The sequence below is a fragment of the Eptesicus fuscus genome, chromosome 13 (genome assembly GCF_027574615.1).
Source record: "Eptesicus fuscus isolate TK198812 chromosome 13, DD_ASM_mEF_20220401, whole genome shotgun sequence".
Classification (NCBI taxonomy): Eukaryota; Metazoa; Chordata; class Mammalia; order Chiroptera; family Vespertilionidae; genus Eptesicus; species Eptesicus fuscus.
The window spans coordinates 47846836-47873271 of record NC_072485.1 but is presented as its reverse complement, the minus strand read 5'-3'; the positions used below and the strand labels follow the sequence as shown (position 1 = coordinate 47873271).

General features: G+C 37.7%; 1 protein-coding gene across 1 annotated transcript in view; it reads left to right on the top strand.

Moving 5' to 3' along the window:
- Positions 1–26436, top strand: part of SBF2 (SET binding factor 2) — a 366350-nt gene that overhangs the window by 130933 nt on the left and 208981 nt on the right. Inside the window, exon 3 of the mRNA XM_054725562.1 lies at positions 24919–25056. Within this exon, the coding sequence (XP_054581537.1) occupies positions 24919–25056 (138 nt within the window). The remainder of the gene's footprint in view (positions 1–24918; positions 25057–26436) is intronic.

Genomic DNA, 26436 nt, shown 5'->3' with positions numbered 1-26436 from the left:
GGAGCCTACCTGGCTGAATCTGGGCATATTATTTAATCTTTCTGCATTCAGATTCCTCCTTTATAAAACAGGTATAACATCTGCTTTCATGATCTCAGGGGATATGAGTACATTGTATAAGATAATAGAGTCAAATTCAAAAGTTTTATGTAGCATCTGTTTGGCAAGGTTCTAGGGAAGTAACTGAATAAAGCACAGCTCTCTGGTTATCTATGTATACAAAATTCTAAAGGCAAATAGACCGAATGGCGGAACAACCGAACAACTGGTCGTTATGATGTGCGCTGACCAATGGGGGGTTGTGAGGCGCTGAACATGGCGGGCGTCGACAGCAGGAGGCAGAGCACAGGGATGGTGGAGCAGGTGAGCGGGGCCCCAGACCACGGCGGGGCTCTGGTCACTGTCATCAGGACGAACCTCTGGTGGTTACTGAAAATTCTTTCCTCCCGTGCATCGCAGTCCCGCCCAGTGCTTGCACCTGCTGCCAGCGCCGGCCCCACTTGCACCTGCTGCCAGCACCGGAGCCGCTGCTTGCACCCGCTGACGGTGCATGGTGCTGGCCCCGAACGCTCAGCACCGTCAGTGGGTGTGAGCGGTGGCTGCTGGCCCTGATCACCCCTTGGGGCTTCTCCCCCCTGCTCCTGAGGGGCTCTCAGGGCAGCTGCTGCTGCTTGTACCTGCTGGCAGCACCAGCCCCACTTGCACCCACCATCAATAGGTGCCAGCGGGGCCAGCGCCATCAGTGCATGGGAGCAGCGGCAGCGGGAGTGCGGCTGCCAGCAGACAAGGGACCAGGGGCCAGGTGGGGGCGCAGAGGATGGGCCGAGACCTGCCCCTGTGCCTACTGCAGCCTTGCGGCCCACAGTTCCTTTCAAAGTGCATGAATTCATGTATTGGGCCTCTAGTTTAAATATAATGGGATATACATCTTGTTTTATAATCAGTTGTAATATACAGTAGTCTATTAAACAACAAATTAAGAGCCCCATCCCTGAAAAAGCTATTTAGCTTCAGGAAAGGAGTAGAAACTTCCTTGAGTAAGCTAAAAATCTTCCCTGACTAAGCTAATCTGTGGCCTAAAAGCCCTGATTTTAAAATGCCAAGGTGCTATGTGAACATAAGATGTGCTGTTATTTTATTTTCCCATGATCTAATCTGATTGGAGATCACTTTGCTATTTCTTCTTTTTTTGTTTGCTGTGTAGATCAGATCTTACTATTAAATCTTCATTCTTCTTGGTCCTGAGGCTTATGTGTGTAGGCACACTCTTGTGATATGGCAATCTTTCTTGTGTGAATTACTGATTGAAATGTTGTTGTTCTCAAGGGGAAAAAAGTTCTCTTTATGTGTTTTATCTTTTATAATGTAATTGTTTTAAAAGAAGATTTTTCCCTTCAGGCTGCTTTTCAGAAATTGTTACCTCTGAAGTTCCCAGGAAACACCCATTTTGCTATTATCCAGATACATTTAGTAGTACAATTTGCTGTAGTACAATTTGTTCTATTTGCTGTAATTTTTTTCCAAGGGACAAAGATAAACAGCTTAAACAGATAACCATCTCTGCTTGCTGCTTCTAACAATAATATTTAGCAGCCAGTGAGTATTCTGTAAGTTCCTTGCTCAGAAAGGCTGTACTAAGTAAACAAGCAATAAATATTCTGGGTGACTGATAGATGATAGCCAACTGTCCATATCAGGCTGGGACATTGTCCTTCTGTCTTGTCAAATAATGCTCATCTTGTTTAGACAAGTCTTATCAAAAACAGTGTTAGCATTTCATACCAAACATATTTTTATAAAGCTCATGCAGCTAAAACTGACAAATTTTGAATTGCTTGGATCATATTTCATTAGTTTCCTTAGATGAATATTTTGATTTATTTCCAAATCACAAGTTATCCTGTATCTTGTGTTTTGAAGAATGACAGCTTTTGTGCAGGGTTCCAGTCAGTTACTATTTACAGTAAAACTTAGGTTGTTTTGCCATTGAAATCTTAGCTATGGATCAAATTGATACATGGAAACATATTTCATTTGATCCTTGGCTGCCAAATATGTTTTGTGAGGTCTCCGTACTTAATATTTGGTGATTTCTATATCAGGTACCACTGTAATTTGAATTGTTATTCCTTTGCAAACTTTATAGTACCAGCAGCTATAGCCATTTTCACTACCTTTGCCTGGGTTCAGAAAAGAGACAACTACTTATACAGGAATGGGTAAAAGTAGGTTTACAGTTATGAGTACATGAAACACAGTTTATTCTTGTATTATTATTTATTAATTACTATATTATTTTCCGTATGAACAACTGTAAACCCACTTTTTCCCACCTCTGTATGCATATTTCAGGTTCAGGTGTTCTATCTATCTATCTATCTATCTATCTATCTATCTATCTATCATCTGTCATCTATCTATTTATTTTTTAAGCCTCATCTATTAATTTTAGAGAAAGAGGGAGGGAAAGAGAAACATCAGTGTGAGGAAGAAACATCGATTGGTTGCCTCCCGTACACACCCCACCTGGGGATTGAACCCGCAACCTTTTGGTCTACAGAATGATGTTCCAACTGAGCCACGGGGCCAGGGCCAGCTGTTTTTTGAATTACTTTATGTTTAAGTAATAACAGTACATTATTGGAATTACCAGAAACACTGGAAAGTAAACTCCCATAGGACAGGGATTTTATTCTGTTACTCTGTTTTCAGTGCTGGACACATACTATAGTTCAATAAACGAATTGAATTAATTGCTACCAGCCTCAGGGTCACTATCACTGCAACTATTGCTTATAGCAATACTGACACATAGGACCTAGATCCTATCCTCCAACAATGGCCTTTTGTTCTCTATACTATCATACCTCTTATGTCTCAGGGGAGAGGTTTCTTCTGTTTCATTCATCAGTCACTTACTATTCCCTTATGTAATAACTAGAGGCCCGGTGCATGAATTCGGGCATGGGTGGGGTCTGGCTAGCCCATCCCGATTGGGACCAATTGGGCCAGGCTGGCTGGGGGGAGGGGCTGCAGGCAGTTGGCTGTCTGGCCCTGCCCCACCCCCTGGTCAAACTCCAGGTCAAGAGGACAAGTTGCATATTAGGCTGCTATTATATAGGATAGGATTGCAATAGCTATAGCAATAAAGGTGATATTGATTGCTAATATATCTGAGTACCAGTTTGTCTTAGTTGATCATTTTCTTCACTCCCTATTTTTCTTTTTCTTTTTTAAAATATTTTATTGATTTTTTACAGAGAGGAAGAGGGAGAGATAGAGAGTTAGAAACATCGATGAGAGAGAAACATCGATCACCCACCTCCTGCACAACCCCTACTGGGGATGTGCCCGCAACCAAGGTACATGCCCCTGACCGGAATCGAACCCGGGACCCTTCAGTCCGCAGGCCGACGCTCTATCCACTGAGCCAAACCGGTTTCGGCTTCACTCCCTATTTTTCTTGCAAGTCATTTGTTAAAGAAATTGCAGTCCCTTAATTTAAATTGAATAAGGGGTTTAATAATTTTAATAGTTTAAAAATTAAACTGCCCTAGCTGGTTTGGCTCAATGGATAGAGCATCGACCTGCCGACTGAAGGGTCCCAGGTTCGATTCCCATTAAGGGCACATGCCTGGGTAGCGGGCTCAATCCTCAGTCAGGGGCGTGCAGGAGGCAGCCGATCAATGATTCTCTTTCCTCATTGATGTTTCTAACTCTTTCTCCCTTTTCCTTCCTCTCTGAAATCAATAAAAATATATTTTTTAAAAAAATTAAACTAATTTTATTTGTTTCATGAAAAATATGGGGAACATGTAAATATAATTCAGTGTGTGTACAAGCCCACTTTATTTTTCTTAATGGAACCTTTATTGAGTATTTATTACATATTAGGCACTGTTCTAAGCACATTCATATTCATAACAATTCTGCAAAAATAGAGGTACTGTTACTGATCCCATTTAATAATACTTATAGTTGCTCAGACCCCAAAAACCTAAATCTCATTCAGGGTTCTTCTCTTCCCCTCACATACCACATTAATCACATTAACTGCACTGTTAAAATAATACATTAGTTCTTTCCCATCCTTAGCACTACGAGCACAACCCCACCTGCCATCATTCTCTCTTAGATAATCACAGTTAAGCCTTGAGAAGATAGTATTTATGTTTATGGTGAAAATTCAGAAAGAATAGAACTAAAATATTCTCTCTGTTCTCACCCTCCAGAGATAGCGTCTTAGGTTTTATTATAGCGACTAGTGGCCCTGTGCACGAATCCGTGCAAGTATCTTGCTGCCGCTTGCCTCAGCTGGCTGTCCCGCCCACCACTGCTCTTAGCTCGCTTGCCCCGCCCTTCTGCTGATCATTTGTTACCATCATGGTGTAATGACCATTTGCATATTACCTCTCTATTATATAGGCTAATTCTGTGCACATCCAACCACACATGTTTACCCATCTAGAACACACACTGTCTGTGCCTGGTCCATTTTCCTCAGTGCCCTCCCCATATTTTATGAGCATCTTCCAAATCTATGCACATTGTCCTGACATTTGACTGTCAGCACTTACGATTTTTAGCTGAGGGCATTCTTTGTTCCCTGGAGTCTGCTCTGCCCTGCCCATTGGCAGGCCAGTCGTTCTGGGTGGTTCTTGCTTCCCAGAGCAGCCTTCCTCTGATGACTTACAGAAACTGAGGGGAAAACCTCTAGCTCCTTTGCCCCTTGCGTGGCACCTTGAAAAGAACTGCGGGCTGCGAGGCTGCGGTGGGCACAGGGGCGGGTCTCGGCCCATCCTCCACCCTCCCCCCCCCACCTGGTCCCTTCCACAGAAGCCCCGTTCCCTGTCTGGTCCCTGTCTGCCGGCAGCCCCCCTCCCGCCATTGCAGCTCCCACACGCTGATGGCGCTGGCCCCGCTTGCACCTGCTGATGGCAGGGCTGGTGCCATCAGTGGTGCGAGCGGCAGCTGCTGCCCTGATCACTCCTCAGGTGCAGGGGGAGGTGGAGAAGCCCTGAGGGGCGATTGGGGCCAGCAGCCACTGTTCCCACCCGCTGATGGCGCTGAGCAGGACTGCGGCGCGTGGGAGCAAAGAATTTTCAGTAACCACCAGAGGCTCTCCCCAATGACAGCGACCGGTGCCCCACCTTGGTCTGGCACCCCCGCTCACCTGCTTCACCATCCCGCTGCGGCCGATGCCCGCCATGTTCTGCACTCTGCCGCCTGCTGCCAATGCCCACCATGTTTTGCGTGTAGTCCTTGATGGTCAGCGCACATCATAGTGACTGGTTGTTCGGTTGTTCCGCTCTTCAGTTTATTTGCATATTAGGGTTTTATATATTTAGATAGGTTTTTATTGTTTAAGTTATTGACTGTAAAATTGACCATTTAGATCCTTGTAACCACCACCATCCAGGTTCAGGACAGTTACATTATTCCAGCCAACTCCCTCATGCTCTCCCTTTATTATCAAGCCTCCCACCACTCGTAACCCTTGGCAACCACTGATATTGTTCTCCATTAGTGTAGTTTTATCTTTTGGAGAAGGCAGTATAAATGGAATCATACATTATATAACTGTTAGGTCCTATTTTCTTTCAATTAGTATAATGTATTTGAGTTTCATCCAAGTTGTTGCATGTATCGGTAGTTTATCCTTGTTATTACTTAGTATTCCATTATGTGGTTGTATGATAGTTTATCCATTCATCTATTGAAGAGCATTTGGATTGTTTCCATTTTTTTACTGTTATGAATAACATGCTGTGAACATTCATATGCAAGTTTTTTTGTGTGGGCTTATTTCTATTTCTCTTCGGCATATACCTAGGAATATAGTGGGTCATTTGGTAGCTCTATGTTTAACTGCCAGATTGTTTTTCAAAAGTGGCAACACTATTTTACATTCTCCACAGCAGTGTCTGAGGGCTCTAGTTTCTCCACATCCTTCCAACACTTTTATCAGTCTTTTGATTATACCCATCCTAATGGATGTGAAGTACTGTCTCACTGTGTATTTTATTTGCATTTCTCTAACGACTAATGGATTTCTAGCAACTTGTATTTTTTTTGGAGAAATGTGTATTCAAAAGTCTTGCACATTTTCTAATGGGATTCTTTGTATTTTTACTTTAAGTTTGAGAATTCTTTATATATTTTGGAGACTTGGGTTTTCATTTTAACAGTGTCTCTTAGAGGCAAAGTTTTTAAGTCTAATTTATTCTTCTTAATAGATCCTGCTTTTGATGTTATTGTAAGAGTTTTAAGAACTCTTTGCCTAACCTCAGTCATGAAGATATTCTCTTATATTTTATTCTACAAAGTTTTATGGTTTTGTGCTTTATATTTAGATCTGTGATCTATTTGAAGTTAATCTTGTATAAGATATAAAATTTAGATTGAGATTAATTTTTCTTACACATGCATATAAATGACCTGTTGTCTCAACATCATTTGTTGATAACTATTCTTTCTCAATTGAATTGCTTTTGCACTATTGTCAAAGATTGGATGGCCATATGTATGTGGTTTATTTCTGGACTGTCTATTCTGTTCCATTGACCTCTGTGTATCTTCACCAATATACTCTCTTGATTACTGTAGATTTATAGTAAGTGAAATTTAGTAGGGTGATTTCTCCAACTTAATTTTCTTTTGCAAAATTCTTTTAGTTATTCTGGTACTTTTGTCCTACCATGTAATGTTTAAGAATGAGCTTATCTACATCTACAAAAAAAGCTCTGCTTGGACTTTGATTGATATTGTATTAAACCTATAGGTCATTTTGGTGAAAATTGACATTGTTAATATGGTGAGTCTTCTTACATTGTATGTCTCCATTATTTTAGGTCTTCTTTGATTTCTTTATCAGTGCCATGATTTGTTAGATTTATGCCCAAATATTTCCATTTTATTGGAAATACTATGTTACTGTTTTTGTAAAAATTTTGGTTTTATATTGTTTATATATAGATATTTAAGTGCTGTTTGTGTATTGATCCTGTATGCTACATTTTTCTTCATATTAGTTCTAGGAAAGATTTTGTAGACTCCCTGAGATTTTCTATGAAGACATTCTTGTCACATGCAAATTGGGACAGTTTTATTTCTTCTTTTCTGGTCTATATGTCTTCTTTTTTTTTTTCTTGTCAGAATGGTGAATGTAGATATCCTTACATTGTTCCAATCCATAGGAAAGCATTCCGTCTTCATTTACCATGATGTTAGCTTTAGGTTTATTGTGCATGTCATTTATCAGGTTGAAGAAGTTCCCTTGTATTTCTAGATTGCTGAAAATTTTTATCCTGAAGTTTTGTTAAATGTTTTCTCTGATCTATTGATGTTGTGATGTAATTTTTCTTCTTTAGACTGTTAATATGATCGATTATATATTGATTTGTTTTTTAATATTGAACCAGTCTTAAGTTCCCTGGATAAACCCCACTTTTTTGGGTTTAGTATTCTTTTTATATATCGCAGAATTTGATTTGTCATTATTTTGTTGAGACTTTTTGCATGTACTTTGTTTTGAAGCCAGTTTTTAGTATACTGAACTTAATATACCCTATATAATTTTTAAAATGTATTTATTTATTTATTTGAGAGAGAGAGAGAGAGAGAGAGAGAGAGAGAGAGAGAGAGAGAGAGAGAGAGATATTTGTTGTTCCACTCATTTATACATTCATTGGTTGATTCTTGCATGTGCCCTGACCAGGGATGGGACCTGCAATCTTGGTGTTCCAGGGCGATGCTTTAACCAACTGAGCTACTCAGCCAGGGTATAGTATGTAATTTTATGTCATGAAAGTTTTCATCTTGTGCTGTTTTTTTCCTGTTCAGACTTTCTGTTAAATCCTTTCTCCTTGGGTAGGTGATACCTGCTTTTTCCCTTTGTTTGTAAACTTTTTTCTTAAAAATAATAATACCTCTGGTATCATTCATCCCCCTTTGCTCTTTAGATGAACTTGTGTTAGGGAATTGCAGACCCTTGAATTCTGTTTTCTTTAAGTAGAAAACCAGTAACTCTCATGTTTTCCTTCTTCCTTGGACAATTAAGAAACACTTTAAAGAACAATAATGCAAATTAATGTTACACATACTGTAACTCTCAAGTTTAAGTTTTATGTATAGGCCTTTTAAGAAGTTAGTTGAAATCAAGATTCCTTGAGTTGTTTGCTCTTTTGAGATTATGGTAATGGAAAAGCCCCAAATGATAACAGTGCTTTCATTTATTATCCAGAAAATTAGTAAAATTCCAATGTTTATAAACCAGAAAGGAAGAGGAATTGGAACTCACCTTATTTCTTCTATTCAAGAATTAACTTTTGCATTTATTTTTTAAAAAGAGGAATTCTTATGACTATTTTAAATTTTCATTTTCAATTAAAAGTCATTACATATGAGTATTTCTAACTCTTCAAAGGGCAATGAGCTTATTCCTAGCATGTTTTGATTTTATAACAGAAGTGATGCTGAATTTTGTCAAATGCATTTTCTGCTTCTATTGAAATTATTCTTTCATTTTTATTTTTTAGTTTGTTATATTTTCTTATGCAAACATGTTAAAATGTTGAATTACATCAGTTACTTTTCAAATATAAGCCAACCTGTATTTCTTGGATATCTCCCACTTGGACATTATGTATTTGCCTTGTACTATATTGTTGGATTCAGGTTGCTAAAAAATATTTTTAAAAGAATTTTTGTAACTCTTTTCCTAAAGCATAGTTTGCTATAGTTTTCTTATAATGCCTTTGAGAGGTTTTGATATTATTGTAATACAGGTCTCGTAGAATGAGTTGGGAAGTATTCTGTCCTTTTCAAGTTTTTGAAAGATTTTGTGTAGAATTGCTATTTTTATTAATTCTTTAAATGTTTAGTAGAATTCACCAATGAAGCAAGCCATCTGGGACTGTAGTTTTCTTCATGGGAAGGTTTTTAACTACAGTTTCCATTTTGTTGATAAATATAGGGTTATTTGGCTGTTTCTTCATGTGTGAGCTTGGGTAGTTTGTGTCTTTCAGAGAATTTGTCTGATTCACCTAATTGTCATGTTTATTTGCAAAATTTTATTCATACTATTCCCTTGTGACCCTTTTAGTATTTGTAGACTCTTTAGTAATGGCATCTCTGTCATTCCAGATATAGGCAATTTGTATCTTCTCTGTTTTCAAAGTTAGTCCTCATTCATATTCATTCGTTCTCTCTCTCTCTCTCTCTCTCTCTCTCTCTCTCTCTCTCTCTCTCTCTCTCTCTCTCTCTCTCCTCAGTCTTGTCAGAGGATTATCAGTTTTTTTTGTCTTCTCAAAGAGCCAACTTTTGCTTTCATTACTTTTTTCCATTTTGTCTGTTCTCTTTTCCATTGATTTCTGTTTTGATTCCCATTATTTCCTATTTCTGTTTACTTTGAATTCATTTTTTCTTATCTAGTTTCTTAAGCTAGAATATGAGTTCATTGACTGAGACCTTTCTTTTTGTGTGTGTTGAATGCTATAACTCTCCCCTTATGTCCTGTTTAGTAGCGTCTCACAAATTCTGATAGTTTTTTTCATTTTCATTTAGTTCAAATACTTTCTAATTTCCCTTTGGAGTTCTTCTTTAACACATGAGTTATTTAGAAACGTGTTATTTAGCTTCCAAATATTGTTCATTTTCCAGAGGCCTTTCTGTTTTTGAGTTCTAATTTAATTCCCTTGTGGTATGAGAACATACTTCTTATTATTAGAATCTTTTAAAATTTATTGCAACTTATTTTATGGTTCAGAATATACTCTTATCTTGGTAAATGTTCCAAGTGTGCTAGAAAAGAATGTGTATTTCTGCTGTAGTGTAGTGTTCTATAAACATCAATTACGTTAAGTTGGTTGATGGTATTGTTCAGTCTTCCACATCCATACTACTTTGTCTACTTGTTCTATTATTTATTGAAAGAGAGATTTTGAACTAAAATAGAATAAATTAGTTTATTTTTTCCTGCACTTCTATCAGATTTGTTTTATATATTCATTAGGGACATAACTATTTGTTTATTGAGGAATTGTCCCATTTAAAATGCTTTTTTTTTTTTAACACTTTTTGCTCTCTACATTGATATTAATATAGCACCCAGATTTCTTTTGGAAATATTAGCATAGGGTATCTGTTTTTCATCCTTTTTCTTTTAACTTCTTCAGGCCTTTGTATTTAAAGTGTTTGTTGTAGGTGGTATATAGTTAGGTCTTGCCTTTTTATCCATTCTCATTATCTCTGCCATTAATGTGATTATTAATATGGTTAAGCTTGAGTCTATTACCTTGATTTTTGTTTTCTATTTATCTCATTGGTCTTCCCCCCGCCTTTATCTTCTGCTTTTTTTTTTTTTCTAGATTTAATCAAGTATTTCTCTTGATTATTCCACTTTATTTCCTTTGTTGGCTTATGAGCTTTAACTCTTTTGTCATTTTTCGGGCTTATACATCTTTAACTTATGCTGTGTTCAAATTACCACACTCTGCCTTCAAGAGATACTATACCACCTTCCTTATAGTATATGAACTATACAGTACTACTGTTCTCTCCATTTACACCTCCTAACTTTGTACTATTATTGACATACATTTTACTTTTATATTTACTATAAAGCCCATGCTGCAGTGTTATTTTTGTTCATTCCATTAAGTATTTTATATTTTTATACATTGTAGTTTTTTTCTTTAGAAGTTTGATTTGAGTCTTGCTGTTTTCATGTCTCTAACTTTTTCAACATATAGGAATCAGTTATAGTAATTCTTTCCATGTCTTTTTCTGCTCATTCTAGTATTTCCGTTATTCTCAGTCTGTTTTGATTGATTATTCTTATTATGGGTTGTCTTTTCCTATTTCTTTGCAAGCCTGTTAATCTTTAATAGAATGATCAACATGTATTTTATTTTGTATGGTGGATATTTTGTATTCCTATAAATCTTGAACTTCTGAGATGCAGTTAAATTACTTATAAACACATCGATCTCTTTGGGTCTTGCTGTTATGAACTGCTATGTGAGTTCAGAGCAAATCCAGTCTAGGGCTAATTATTCCCACTACTCACATAGGATCTTTCGGTGTACTCTATTCAGTACCCTGTGAATTATTGAATTTTTTAGTCTGGATTGTGGAAATAGGCACGTTTTTCAGCTATGCTTAAGCAATGGGCACTGTTTAATCTTTTCAGATAGCTCTTTGGCCAGCCTTAGGTGTTTTCCTCACACACATGTCCTGTGCAGCTCCCTTGTTTCTAGTGTTCTGTTCTAAGAACTCTAGCTGCCTTAGTCTGCAAAGCGTCTTTACTGTGTCTCCTTATTTAGGGAGTCCTCTAAACGCTGCCTCTGTTTCTCCTTCCTACACCATGGTCTGTAAATTCTCTCAAGGCAAGAAGCAGGGCCAGTGGTATAGCTCACATGGTTTGTTTTCTGCCTTTCAGGGATCTTTGTCCTTCATTGCCTGTTATTCAGTATCTTGCAAACCATTATTTCATACATTTTGTCCAGCTTGTTAAGGTGTTTCAGTATGCAGGGTAAAAGTGATAGTCCAAAGTGAAAGCATATCTATATATTAATTTTATATTTTATTACCTTGTTGTATTCTTCTATTGTTTATAGTAGTTTTTTTAGTCAACCTTTTTCAAGGTTATCCAAACATATCATTGGCAAATAAGAATTATACCTTCCAATTTTTTATCTTCAATTTCTTTCTCATGTGTATTTGCTTTTGCTAATATGACCAGTAAATAATGTCAGTGATTTTATATTATTTAATTAAGGATATAATGAATTATGTCCTACTTTTTAAATTATGGAATTGATTTTATTACTTTTCTGATTATATCTATTAATATTATTAGATTTCAATTTCTCTTGATTTTTTTATTCATTGTACAATGCCTATATTTTCCCTTTCGGAAACATTTATGATCTTCTCTTTATTTTTCATTTTCTGAAATGTCATGATGATGTGCTAAAATTATTGGGTTTTAAAAAACATTAATTCACTATGCTGGACATAATGGAAATGTAGTCCCGTTTGAAGGTTCTAGGCCGTTTTGGGGAGAAGAGGGTGGTTTTATTTCCTTTATAAAATTTTTTATATGTACTCTTTTTAAATTTCCTGTTACCTATGAATTGAATTAAAACTCCTCCTGCAGCAATCTTTTTTTTTCCTTCTAATTTCTCTACCATTTTCCTTTCTTCTTCTTCTTCTTCTTCTTCTTCTTCTTTTTTTTTTTTGGTCCCTTTTGGTCACCTAATGGGACAGTGTTTCAATTCATTTATTTATTATTATTAATTTTTTTTATTATTTCTCCCTTGTTCTGTAAATACCCTTTGAAATATAAACTGCTCTTTTTGATGATATTGAATCCTTCATTTTTCCATGTTTCAACTTCTCTGCTTTTCCTTGCATTGTCTTTATGGCTATGGAGTTCCTTTTTTGTATGTTAAATTGATCTTTCCTCCATATTTGGTGACATTCTTATATACCTGGTATCTCTCATTCCCTATCTCTTCAAGGAATTGTAGCGTAAACCTGTTTTCTGCTTCCAAAATCTTAACATTTCAAATCTGTTGTTACCTCTTTTCTTATTACTTTGCTGTTTGTACTGTTTTTGTTGTAATTTTTGGAGGGTTTTCAGGAGGTCTTGGAGGTATGCACATTTGTTTCATATGCCATGCTTAACTAGAAGTCATGAATAAATTTTATGTGTTTCATCTTGGAATTGTTTTAAATCTATAAATCATGTGTAGTTGTAGTTCTTCAAAACTTGAATGTTAGAAGAAGCTATTCCAAACGTTCGCTTTTCTCTCTAGAGTTTACTTCTTGAAATCTTATATTTAAAGCTTTATGTCTAAGGCTCTTTATGAGACTGATATACCAAAATATGAAAAGTGGAGAGGTAGGTTAGCTCATCCTCTGGCCTTGAGAATGTATTAAAATTATAAATAGGATCTTTTATTTCTAATTACTTATTGCTGTTGTCAAAGAAAACCATTGATTATATTATTACTAGAGGCCTGGTGCACAAAACTCGTGCACTGGGATGGGGTCCCCTTGGCCTGGCCTGCACTCTCTTGCAGTCCGGGACTCCTCGGGGGATGTCCGCCTGCTGGCTTAGGCCCACTCCCTGCGGGGAACGGGCCTAAGCCGGCAGTCGGACATCCCTCTCACAGTCCGGGACCCCTCACTCCTTACCACCTGCCTACTCGCTGCTCCTTACCGCTGGGCTCACTGCTACTTAGCTCTGCTGTGGAGGCGGGAAAGGCTCCCGCCACCGCCACTGTGAGCCCAGCTTCTGGCTGAGCAGTGCTCCCCCTGTGGGAGCACACTGACCACCAGGGAACAGCTCCTGCGTTGAGCATTTGCCCCCTGGTGGTCATTGCCCATCATAGTGTCCCGTTGTTCTGCCATAATGGTTGCTTAGGCTTTTATTATATAGACTAGAGGCCTGGTGCATGAAAATTCATGCACTGGAGAGGGAGGGTACCTCAGCTCGGTCTGCCCCCTCTCACAGTCCAGGAGCCCTCAGGGGTGGGAGGCGACCCGGTGATCAGGGAACGGTGATGCCCCCATCACACCTCTGCTGCTGCCACTGCCAGCAGCACAAGCCTCAGCTGGCCCTGGGCGGCTGCCCGCCATCCAAGGCTTGCCTGTACCTTGGGCATCGTCTGGGCAGCCGCCATCCAAGGCTTGCCTGCACCTCGGGCCAGCCCTGGGCAGCTGGGGGGCTGAGGGGACTGGGGTCTCTGGAGGCAGGTGCGCGGAACGGCCAGACCCACTTGGGGGCGGGCCCGGCCGTGTTGCGCGCCTGCCGCCCTGGTGGGGCTGAGGGGACTGGGCGCCGCCATCTTGTGGCTGTGGGCGCCGCCATCTTTGAGGGTCTGACAGTCAATTAGCATATTCCCTCCTTATTGGCTGTGGGCGCCCCATCTTTGTGAAGGCATGACGGTCAATTAGCATATTCCCTCTTTATTAGATAGGCTATCTGCCTACGTAACTAATAACCATAACTAATAAGCCATCTGCCTATTCTCTAGGCAAACAATGCATAGTAAAAGTTCTGTTGTACTGATGAGGACAATATAATGTTCTGTAGTTGTAATAAAGTATCTGATTGTAACAAAAAGCAATATAGATGACCCATTTAAATTAAGCTTCATTTAAAGCAAATTGGCTTGGATAGTCTTTTTTTAAGTATACTTCATCAAAACCCTGTCCATTAAAAATAGACATATATATAATGCCTATTATTTTATGGCAACAGAACATTGGAGAGTTTCCCAAATCTCTTCCAAAGGCTTATGACCACTATGTTTTCTCTGAACTTTTGAAAAATATCTGTATATGGTAATGTCGGCACACACCTGACATTGCCATGGCCTGGCTTGGCAACAGATTTCAGTCTCCTAATGTTTCTGTTACTTTATTTTACAAATTAGTTCTTCTTTGGTCAGAATATTGCTCACAACAACAGTTCTTTGTTGTCACTTCTTTTCTGTCCTCTTTAGAAATCTATCAGCAAAACAAAATAATTTAGGGGTTGCCTAACCTTTAAAAGGAATTCAAGGGTAATTAAACATTTTTGTGCTCATTTTGGTTGTGCTTAACAAAACCACTTCTCCTTCCCTATGAAAATAATGAGACATGCCTGGAAAGATTTATAAAATGCCATGATTAACCCGGCATTAGTTATTTTAAAAACTATAAACACCTTACTCAACCAGCAATAAGGGATTGGCTAAGTTATGATACTTTTGTATACCTATATGATGTTATAATATGTTATAATATTGGTCCTCAAAAATAATTTCCTTCAAAATAGGAAAGTAAATGAGAAAATGTAGATGTTATAGAATGTGGAGAAAAACAGAACTCATAGCTGTGTATGTATGTTCCCTTTTATATAAATACTAGAGGCCCAATGCACGAAGATTCGTGCAAGAATGGGCCTTCCTTCCCCTGGTTGCTGGCACCGCCTTTGCTCTGGCCGGAGCTGCCTTTCTGCTCAGTCCCAGAGCCGCCTTTCTGCCTTCCCATGCTGCTCAGAGGCGCTGAGCAGCTGGAGTGGTGCGGAACGCCTGCATCATCGCCATGATGACAACGCAAGCGTCCCGCCCTGCCTCCTGCCGCTCATTGCCAGCGTATGCAAATCAACCCGCCATCTTTGTTGGGTTAATTTGCATACTCACTCCTGATTGGCTGGTGGGCATTGCAAACGTATGGTCAATTAGCATGCTACTCTTTTATTAGGTAGATTACATACATTCAGAAATAAATGCTGCAAGGAAAGGTTGCATGTTAAAGAACTTAGTTTTTAGGAAAAAAAAGAACTCAGTTTTTATTTCATTTTTCTTCTAAAATTTGTCTACCATGAATTTATATTAATATAAAATAATATCCATAAGGTGATTGGTGAAGATAATTCAGTGAGAAGATAGTTCCTAGAGATACAGAGACTTGAATTTTAGTCCTGCCTTCGTTACATACTAGCTATATGATCTTAACATCTCATAGCATTGGTTTCATCATGTGTAAATGAATCTTGTAGGATATATATATATATATATATATATATATATATATATATGTTACCTTGAGGGTCTGACAGTCAATTAGCATATTCCCTAAAAGTAAAAATAGAACTTTTACTTTTTCATACATTTGGACATATACAAACTAGAGGCCCGGTGCATGAAATTCGTGCACAGGGGGGGGGTGTCCCTCAGCCCAGCTTGCCCCCTCTCCAATCTGGGACCCCTCGAGGGATGTGCGACTGCCCGTTTAGGCCCGATCCCGGTAGGGCAGTAGGACATCCCTCTCACAATCCAGGACTGCTGCCTCCCAACTGCTCGCCTGCCTGCCTTCCTGATTGCCCCTTACCGCTTCTGCCTGCCAGCCTGATCACCCCCTAACCACTCCCCTACCAGCCTGATTGATGCCTAACTGCTCCCTTGCCAGCCTGTTAGCCCCTAACTATCCTCCCCTGCAGGCCTGGGTCCCCCCCAACTGCCCTTCCCTGCAGGCCTGGGTCCCCTCCAACTGCCCTTCCCTGCAGGCCCGGGCACCCCTAAGTGCCCTCCCCTGCTGGCCTGATCGCCCACAACTGCCCTCCCTTGCAGGCCTGGTCCCTCCCAACTGCCCACCCCTGCTGGCCATCTTGTGGCAACCATCTTGTGTCCACATGGGCGCAGCCATCTTTGACCACATGGGGAAGCCATCTTGTGTGTTGGAGTGATGGTCAATTTGCATATCACTCTTTTATTAGATAGGATATATATATATATATATATATATATATATATATATATATATGATGGAATATTGGACGTTTGTTTGCAGATGAGTGGTTTATTTGGCAGATGATCTTTTTCATACATTTGGACAACTAAAGAAACAAGTAAACAATGTTGGTATTTGTAATGCATTAATGTGTGGAGTCTAGCAGTGTCTGTCAGTTCTAACTTTGCAAACTTGAAGTGTCATTTGTTTTTAGGGTAGCCAAGGTCTTATAGAAAACTGAAGCTGAACAAAGAGAGATAACATCCTGAAAAGGAATCTCCATATTCCCAGATATGCTGTAAATTTTTTATGAGCCTGTTTTGTGTGAAATGATGAGATTCAGGTAGATGGGAGTAGTCATAAACAGAAGTTGTTTGCACAGACACATGTATGTTTGAAAACAATATTATTTGTCATGGTGTTCACAGATAATATCACCCCAAATAGATGTATTTCCTCAGTGACTTGAAAAAAGAAGGGCAAAGTGTAGGTGAATAAGTTATGACAGTCAATTCTAAACACTTTTGCACCTGTGATAGCATTTTTCTCCCCGTTTGCCAATGAAGACACTGGGGAGCGTAAAATCCTGTTTTTATCCTGTTTTTATCCTGTTTGTTTAATGCTTATCATTCTGCTTACTATCTTTTAGTGACTACTCTGTTTCCAGCTGTCTAAACATTCTCTTACATTCCTGTCAGAAATGTGACTTGAGCTCAGGTTCAAGAGTTGTTGTGTCCACTCCCTCATTGTTTATTACTTCCTCAGCATACTTTTAGTTAAGATTTGAAATGGTTTAATCAGCTAGCATTTTTATAGTTCAAGTCTAAATCCTATGAGTACATCTCATTAAATAGTGAGAACATCTCCTGATACCCTAAATTCTATTATTACTTAATCTTATGATACAGTGATTTTGAAAGGTAGACATTTAACTGACATTTTCATCCTTTGAGGAACCTTTGTGTAGACTCAATTTTAAGAGCTATCATTTATTTTCTGGATATTTGTGTTAATATTCTCATTTGAGAATACAGCATCAAAATATCCTATGGAGTATGATTACAATCATACTTTTGTGTAGAGTATAAAAGAATTCCTTTCTATAACTGTAATTTAAGTATCAAATAAGGGATCTCATGTAACCAGTGTCTAGCTGATGACTATCTTGACAGCCTCTTTTTGAAAAATTTAGTGAAAAATATCTGACCAAGCTTACCATGAATTACCATTACTATCTTAGTTGTGGTCACATTAAGTTTAGTTTTGAAGAAGTACTTACTGAATCTGAAAAATGATCTGTGGAATTTCCCAAAAGTTTTACTGTTAGACTTTTAAAAAAAATCAGAATTTAAGAGAATCCCTGTTATATTGTAAACTTAGGGAAATGAGGCCACTTAAGTAACTAAGGAGGTCTTACTATCTAGAATCAAATTCTCCTTGTGGATGTTATGTGTTTACTAGAGGCCCGATGCATGAAGATTCATATAAGAATGGGCCTTCCTTCCCCTGGCTGCTGGCACCACTTTCACTCCGGCCGGAGCCACCTTTCCACCTTGCCACGCTGCCCAGAGGCCCAGAGTGGCTGGGGTGTTGCGGAACACCTGTGCCATCGCCATGGCGATGACGCAAGCGCCCCACCCCCAGCCGCTCGGCGCCTGCATATGCAAATTAACATGCCATCTTTGTTGGGTTAATTTACATACTCACTCCTGATTGGCTGGTGGGCGTTGTGAAGGTACAGTCAATTTGCATCTTTCTCTTCTATTAATGTAGATTATTTTCTACTAGAAGAGGGAATATTCTTCTTTTTTTCAGTTTCTTTTTTTTAAATTTTATTTTATTGTTTAAAGTATTACATACAGTAAGTACATATATCTCCCCCCACCCCCATAGGCTTTTTTTTTTATAAACAAGGGACATCTTTAATTTCTACATAAAAATTAGCCAATAAAATGTGTTTCAGTAAGCTGTAAATTTATAGATATAGATGAAGGTCTTCAGAAATGTTAAGAGTGACTGTTACCCAGAGAACATTCTACAATATTTAATGTTTGAGAGATCATTTAAATTTGTCACAAAATTGCTATGGGCATTTTTGGCTATTCTGTAATTTTAAATTATATTTTATGTTTTTGTAAACCATTTGAGAAAATTGAGTACATTAAGAGTTGCTTTTTCCAGTTTTAAGCAGCAAAATATCTGATTACTTATCTAAGTGATAGATCTATGTGCTTGTAAAAGTTATTTTATTTGTGAACTCTGTGGCTGGTACCCTTGATTTGAGAAGTCTGTATATTTTATAGAATTGGAACTAACATAGAGAGATTTATTTTCATCCTTATTGAAAACCTACATAGATTTATTTAAATTTTGTGAAATAATTTTTATACCATTTTCAAAGGCTAATGAGCAGCTAATAATAATGAATGACGACTTCTAAGAGAATAAGGTTATTTGCTATTAATTTACAGAGTGGATTCACTTTGTATCAGAAGAGTCTTTGGTTGTACAGGTGACTTGATGATGCAGGCTGTATAAGTCATTATATTATTTTACAACCCAAGCACAGACACCTGTTTCCTGATTTTGAAACTGATTGAAACTCATTTTAGAAAAATATATTTAACTCAGGAAAGACATTTGTTGAGAGAAAGAAGATTTTGAAAGAAACTTCTGGGTTTTGTTGTATCCTGATAAAACTCCCCAGTTCTACCAGGCTTATACCTTTCTGCTACCCAAGTAGCTTAAGCCAAGGCTAGTTACAAGTTAACACATATTTCCCTGGAATAACAGGTTTCATACTTTTGGGTCTCTCAACTTATTGATGATCCTTAAGGAGTTTTGTTCATGTAGTTTTATCTATTCATTTATGTATTAGAAATTACAACTAGAAAAATGTAAAGCAATTTATTCATTTAAAAATAACAATAAATCAGTGCACATTAAATAGCATATTTTTATGAAAAAACTATAATTTTCAAAACAAAAAAGAGGGAAAAGAGTGCTATTGTTTTATATTTTTGTACATATAATTAATACTGGCTTAATAAAAGACAGCTGGCTTCTTATACCTGCTTCTGTTTTCAAGCTCTTGCCATATTTTGTTTTGGTTAAAGTACATGAAGAAAATCAGGTCTCACAAATATGTACTTGGATAGAGAGGAGTATTATTTTAATAACCTTTTCAGATAATTATGGGACTCTTATTTGAATACCACACCAAAATTTAATAAATCGTCATTTCTTAAAGGTTAGTTGTAGTGTGGAATCTGTAAACACATCAGTAAACTTTTTATACTTTGTTACATTAAAATCTATTGGTCTAGTAGAATTTTTCATTCTGCAGAGAAGTTGTGAATGTAATTAACATCTCTCTCCAAATGTAGGAAATCATCCAAATTTCACCTTTTGGATATCTTTCTAGATTAAGTAAACGAGGCAATGAAAGGAGAGACAGGTTTTGGAAAAATTTGGTACAGAATGAGAAAGTTTTATAGATATGATGATAGAAACAGAGATTGGAACCAAGGAGGTAATAATCATAGTAATCTAACATTTACTTCATTGAATTATATGCCAGAGGCTATTCTGACTGAGCACTTTGCATATGTCAATTTATGTAAGCTTTCCAAGATTAGTAGCAGGTAAGTACTAATATTCTACCTTTTATAAATGAGGAAACTGAGAGATTAAATAAATTATGCCAGATTACGCAGTTATTAAGCAGAGTATGAGAAAATAATATGGCATAGAATGCTGCTATATTGTGAGCTCATTACTGTTGCTGTTTTATCTCTTAAACAATACTGCTAATCATGATATCTTTTCTTCTTCAAGATATCTTTGTAAAAAATATTTTGCTTCTTAGAGCAGTTTGAGATTCACAGCAAAATTGAACAGAAAGTATGTAGAATTCCCATACACTTCATACTCCCACACAGCTTGCCACACTCTCAGTATTCCCCACACAGTGGTATATTTGTTACAGTCGATTGGTGAATCTACATTGATTTGATACATTATTATCACCGAAGTCCATAGTTTATATTATAATTCACTCTTGTGTTGTATCCACTGTTACAGAATCGTACAGAATAGTTTCACTGCCCTAAAAGTCCTATGTTCTATCTATTCTCTACCACCCCCTCCCCCAGGCAACTACTAATATTTCTACTATGTACATAGTTTTGCATTTTCCATGATGTCATATAGTTGAAATCATACCATATATAGCCTTTTTAAATTGGGGTCTTTCACTGAAATCATACCATAATATAGCCTTTTTAAATTGGGGTCTTTCACTTAGTAATATGCATTTAAGGTTTCTCCATGTCTTCTTGCGTATTGATAGTTTATTTCTTTTTAATGTTGAATAATATTTGTGTGAATGTGCCACAGTTTATTTTTCCAGTTCCTGTTGCTTCACATCCTTGACAATTTAGTATTGTCAGTGTTTTGGATTTCAGCCATTACCATAGGTGTGTAATAGTATTTTGTTTTTATTTACAATTTCTTAATGACTTATGATGTTGGACATTTTTCATATGCTTATTGCCTTCTATAAATCTTCTTTGCTGAGGTGTCTGTTCAGAGTTTTTACCCTTTTCTAAAATTGGGTTGTTCATTTTCTTATTATTGAGTTTTAAGAATTCTTTGTATATTTTAAATAATTGTACATTATCAGATATGTCTATTGCAAATATTTTCTCCCAGTCCTTGGCTTGTCTTGTTTTCTTGGCAGTTTCTTTCACAGAGCATAAGTTTGTAATTTTAATGAAGTCTAGCTTATCAATGATGATTTCATCGTTCATGCTTTTGGTGTCATAATCTAAAAAGTCATTTGAACAGAGTCATATAGATTTTCTCCTATGTAATCTGCTGTTGAGTTTTATAGTTTTGCATTTTACATTTTGGTGATACACTTTGAGTTAATTTTTGTGAAGGGTGTAAAATCTGTGTCTAGATTTATTTTCTTGTATATAAATTATCCAGTTGGTCCAGTACCATTTGTTGAAAAGATTGCTTATCTTTTCTCTACTGCATTGTCTTTGCTTCTTTATCAAGTTTGGTTGATTGTATTTGTATGGTTTGTTTCTGGGCTCTCCATTCTGTGTGATTGATTTATTTGTCTCTCTTTTTTCCCCCACCAATACCACACAACCTTACTTTTTGTAGCTTTATGGTAAGTCTTGAAGTTGGATAGTGCCATTCTTCTGACTTTATTCTCTTCTTTCAGGATTGTGTTGGCCATCCTGGGTCTTTTGCCTCTCCCTGTAAGCTTTAAAATCAGGTTGTCAATACCCATAAAATGACTTCCTGGGATTTTGTTTTGGGATTGCATTTGACAATATTGTGTTCCTATCCATGAACATGGAATCTCTCTAATTAGTTCTTTTTTATTTTCATCAAAGTTTTGTAGTTTTCCACATATAGATCTTTTACTTATTTTGTTAGATTTATATTTTATTTCTTGAGGTGCTAATGTATTTCATTTTATTTTAGGGGGGTGCTAATATAAACGGTATTGTATTTTTTAAAATACATTTTTATTGATTTTAGAGAGGAAGGGAGGGGGGAGAGAGAGAGAGAGAAACATCAATGATGAGAGAGAATCATTGATTGGCTGCCTCCTGCACACCCCACGCTGGGGATCAAGCCTGCAACCCAGACATGTGCCCTTGACTGGAATCAAACCTAGGAACATTTAGTCCGTAGGCCGACACTCTATCCACTGAGCCAAGCCAGCCAGGATGCATTTTTAATTTCAAATAACACTTGTTCATTGTTGGGTATGTAGGAAAGCAGTTGACTTTTGTATATTAACCTTGTGAACTGGAACCTTGCTATAATTGCTTATTACTTCCATATTACTTCCATGTCAATTACTTTTTGTTGACCTTTTCAGATTTTATACACATACAATCATGTCATCTGAGAACAAAGATAGTTACATTTCCTTATTTCTAATCTGTACATTAAAGTTAAGAAACTTCCCTGTATTCTTAGTGTGCTGAGAGTTTCTGTCATTAATAGGTGTTGAATTTTTTAAATGCTTTTTCTGCATCTATTGATGTGATCATGTGCTTGGAGGGGGTTAGCTTCTTGATGTGAATAGTTGGTTTTTATTTATTTGAATACTAGAGGCCAGTGCACGAAATTCGTGCTTGGGGGTGGGGTGTCCCTCAGCCCGACCTGCAACCTCTCCAGTCTGGGACATCCCTCTCACAATCCAGGACCGCTGGCTCCTAACCACTCACCTGCCTGCCTGCCTGATTGCCCCTAACCGCTTCTGCCTGCCTAGCCTGATCGCCCCCTAACCACTCCCCTGCTGGCCTGGTTGCCCCCATCTGCCCTCCCCTGTCGGCCCGATTGTTCCCAACTACCCTCCCCTGCCGACCTGATGGCCCCCAACTGCCCTCCCCTGCCAACCTGGTCTCCCCCAACTGCCCTCCCCTGCAGGCCTGGTCGCCCCCAACTGCCCTCCACTGCAGGCCTGGTCGCCCCCAACTGCCCTCCCCTGCCAACCTGGTCTCCCCCAACTGCCCTCCCCTGCAGGCCTTGTCACCCCTAACTGCCCTCCACTGCAGGCCTGGTCGCCCCCAATTGCCCTCCCCTGCAGGCCTGGTCACCCCTAACTGCCCTCCTGTGCCGGCCATTTTGGTGAGGGCAGCCATCTTGTGGCGGTGTCGTGCGAGGGCATGACGCCACCTAGGCTTTTATATTTTTATTGATTTCAGAGAGAAAGGGAGAGGGAGAGAGAGACAGAATCATCAATGATGAGAGAGAATCATTGATCAGCCACCGCCTTCACACCCACACTGGGGACTGAGCCTACAACCCAGGCATGTACCCTGACCTGGATGACCTCCTGGTTCATAGGTCAATGCTCAAGCTAGGTTGAGCCACACTGGCCAGGCTAGTTGGTTTTTAAATGTTGAACCACTTTGCATACCTACAATAAATCCTACTTGGTTGTGGTATGTAATTTTTTCATAGAGTGTTGGATTTGACTTGCAAGTATTTTGAAGATTTTTTGCATCTATGTTCATGAGAAATATTGGTCTGTTTTTTTATCCTGTAATTTATTTTCCTGGTTTTTGTATTTAGGGTAATGCTGGATTCATAGAATGAGTTAGAAAGGTATTTCCCTTGCTTCTGCCTTCTGGAAGAGTTTGTATAGATTGGTCTAATTTCTTCCTCAGATATTTGGTAGAATTATCAGTAAACGCATTTGGGCCTGATACTTTGTCTTAGATGGTTATTAATTATTGAATCAATTTCTTTTTTAAAAAATATTTTATTGATTTTTTTACAGAGAAGAAGGGAGAGGGATAGAGAGCTAGAAACATCGATGAGAGAGAAACATCGATCAGCTGCCTCCTGCACACCTCCTACGGGGGATGTGCCCGCAACCAAGGTACATGCCCTTGACCGGAATCGAACCTGGGACCTTTCAGTCCACAGGGCGACGCTCTATCCACTGAGCCAAACCAGTTATGGCTGAATCAATTTCTTTAATAGATATTGGCTTATTCAGATTATCTATTTCTTCTTTTGTAAATTTTATCAGATTATGTCTTTCATCTAGGTTATCAAATTTGTGGGCATGAGGTTATGCATAATATTCCTTTACTATTTTTAAAAAATACTCATGGGATCATTTCTGATAGTAGTAATTTGTATCTACTCTTTTTCTTAGCTTGGCTAGTGTCTGGTCAATTTTATTGATCTTTTCAAAGAACCAGCTATAGGTTTTATTGATTTTTCTGTTTTGAATTTCCGTTATCTATTTCATTAATTTCTGCTCTAGTTTTAAAATAAAATTTTTTTTTTGCTTACTTTGGATTTAATTTGCTCTTTTTTCTAGTTTCCTAAGGTAGAATCTTAGATCAGTTTTCTTTTTTAATATATACATTCAATGCTATAAATTTCCCTCAAAGCACTGCTTTTGCTGAAGCCCACAAATGTTGATAAGTTGTATTTTTATTTTAATTTAGTTCAAAATATTTTAAAATTTCTTCTGAGATTTTGCTTTTATCCATGTGTTATTTAGGAGTGTGTTGTTTAATCTCCAAGTATTTTTCAGCTATCTTTCTGTTACTGATTTCTAATTTACGTCTGTGGTCTGAGAATGTACATTGTATAATTTCTATTCTTTTTAATATGTTAAAGGGTATTTTATAGCCCAAAATGTGGTCTGTCTTGATGAACAAGATATCTCTTTTATTGTACTGAATTGAAGTTGCTTAGGTTAATGAAGACATTTAAAAATAATTCTGTTTTCCATCAGTGACAGAGACTTGGCACTTTATCTTCAACTTACTTTGTGATCTGTTCCAGTGAGGGAAAGTCTCTCATTTTGGTGCTGTGTTCCTATGTGTGCCATCCTAGGTCTGAGTAGCATCTGTGGAATATCTAGGCTGTTCTCAAAAAATGTAAATGCACATTAGTGAAAGTATTTTACATAATGAATCTGTACATTTTTAAATTTTTATATTGGTTGAGGTATTGTCACAGCAGCTGGAAATTTTTAAAAATTTGGGGACATTTAACATTTCTCAGAGATCTGTAAATAATAAATTTTCATTATAATACTTTTAAAATGTGACAATATTTTTCTATCCCATTTAGTTTTGTCAGCCCAGTGGGTGGCAGCTGTCCAGAGAGAGGAAGCAACCAACGTTTTTTGTGGTGGTCCTGACAGATATTGACTCAGATCGACATTACTGCTCGTGCCTAACCTTCTATGAGGCGGAGATCAATCTTCAGGTATGACAACTTTTCTAGCCAAAGTATAGTCAAAAGGACTACATCTAGGATGTTGTTTATGCCATATTTGTTAGAACTGCAGCTTGAGTTCTTTGGGCTACTTTAAAAATAATGCATTCCTATACTGTTGAGAGCAACAACAACAATTACATCTAAGTTTGTTCTCTTTTAAAATAAAAGTCATCATCTGAATGCTTCTTAGAACAGCATATGTGTGAATTTAAGAAGTTTTGTATCCTCTCATGGTGAACTTGCCATTTTCCTTATCAGTCCTTCTCCTGAGGGGATCTTTCACAGAATATATATAGAGTATTTAATCAGAATATCTATAGATTACTTATCACAATTCTTGATATTATTTTTGAAGAATCTAAGTAAATATACCTCATTATGATTAGTGGTGGTAGTAGCAAGATGGTGGAACTGAAATTTGTAAGCTACAACTATAGAAATTGAAAATCCTTGATTTTTCAGTGTATTAACCTTTTGCACTCGGATGTCGAGTGTGACTCGACACGGTTAGCATCGGTAGCAGCTCGAGAAAAAAGCAAGCGAGTGCAAAGGGTTAATTGGGGTTCTTAGTTTCAGGCAACTGGGTATATATCCTCTATGCAAGAAAGAATTTATGACAACATATTGGGCAGCTTATGTAATTTCATGGCTGAAGAGTAAACAAATGAATTCTGGGTACTAGGAACTGCCGAGCTTGGGGCTGTTGTAGTAGAAACCACACTTTCCCTATCTTATACCATTTGGCACTTATGATGCTGGGCATTAGGCAATATAATTTTCATGATAGGTGCCCTGAAAACCCATGTGCAGCATGTTCTCAAATTGTTGATTTCTTCTTTAAGTCTCATACGGGTTGACTCCTTGAGAAAGTCAGATTGCATGCAAATCCCACTCCTGTGAAAAGGAATGAAGAAAATATTTTTCTTATGGTTATTTGTTTTGCTTTCAAGGCTCTGTAATACAAGAAAGAGTTTGTAATTATAAGAGAATTTGGAGGATATTGAGAGAGTAAATTTGCATTTTTGCTGTACTGTCTACTATATACAAATGAATGAGTATTACCACCAGGGAAAAAGGTTGGCTTTCTTTCTGAAATGGCCTCACAAAAGAGCATTTGTTGTTTTGGTTACTTTAATTAAATTCCAAGATATGAGTTTTCTAGATGTAGAAATCTGATTTCTACAAGGGGAGACAAATCACTTTTCATGATGCAGAGTTACATTATCCAAGTTGATTAGACTGATCTATTAAAACCAGCATGCTAGTTTATTAATTTACAATGATAAGTTAAAAGGTTATATAGAACAAGCATCATCAACACATTCTCTTCTTGTCAGATCTTTGTGTGAAGTTGTATCAAAATCAGAA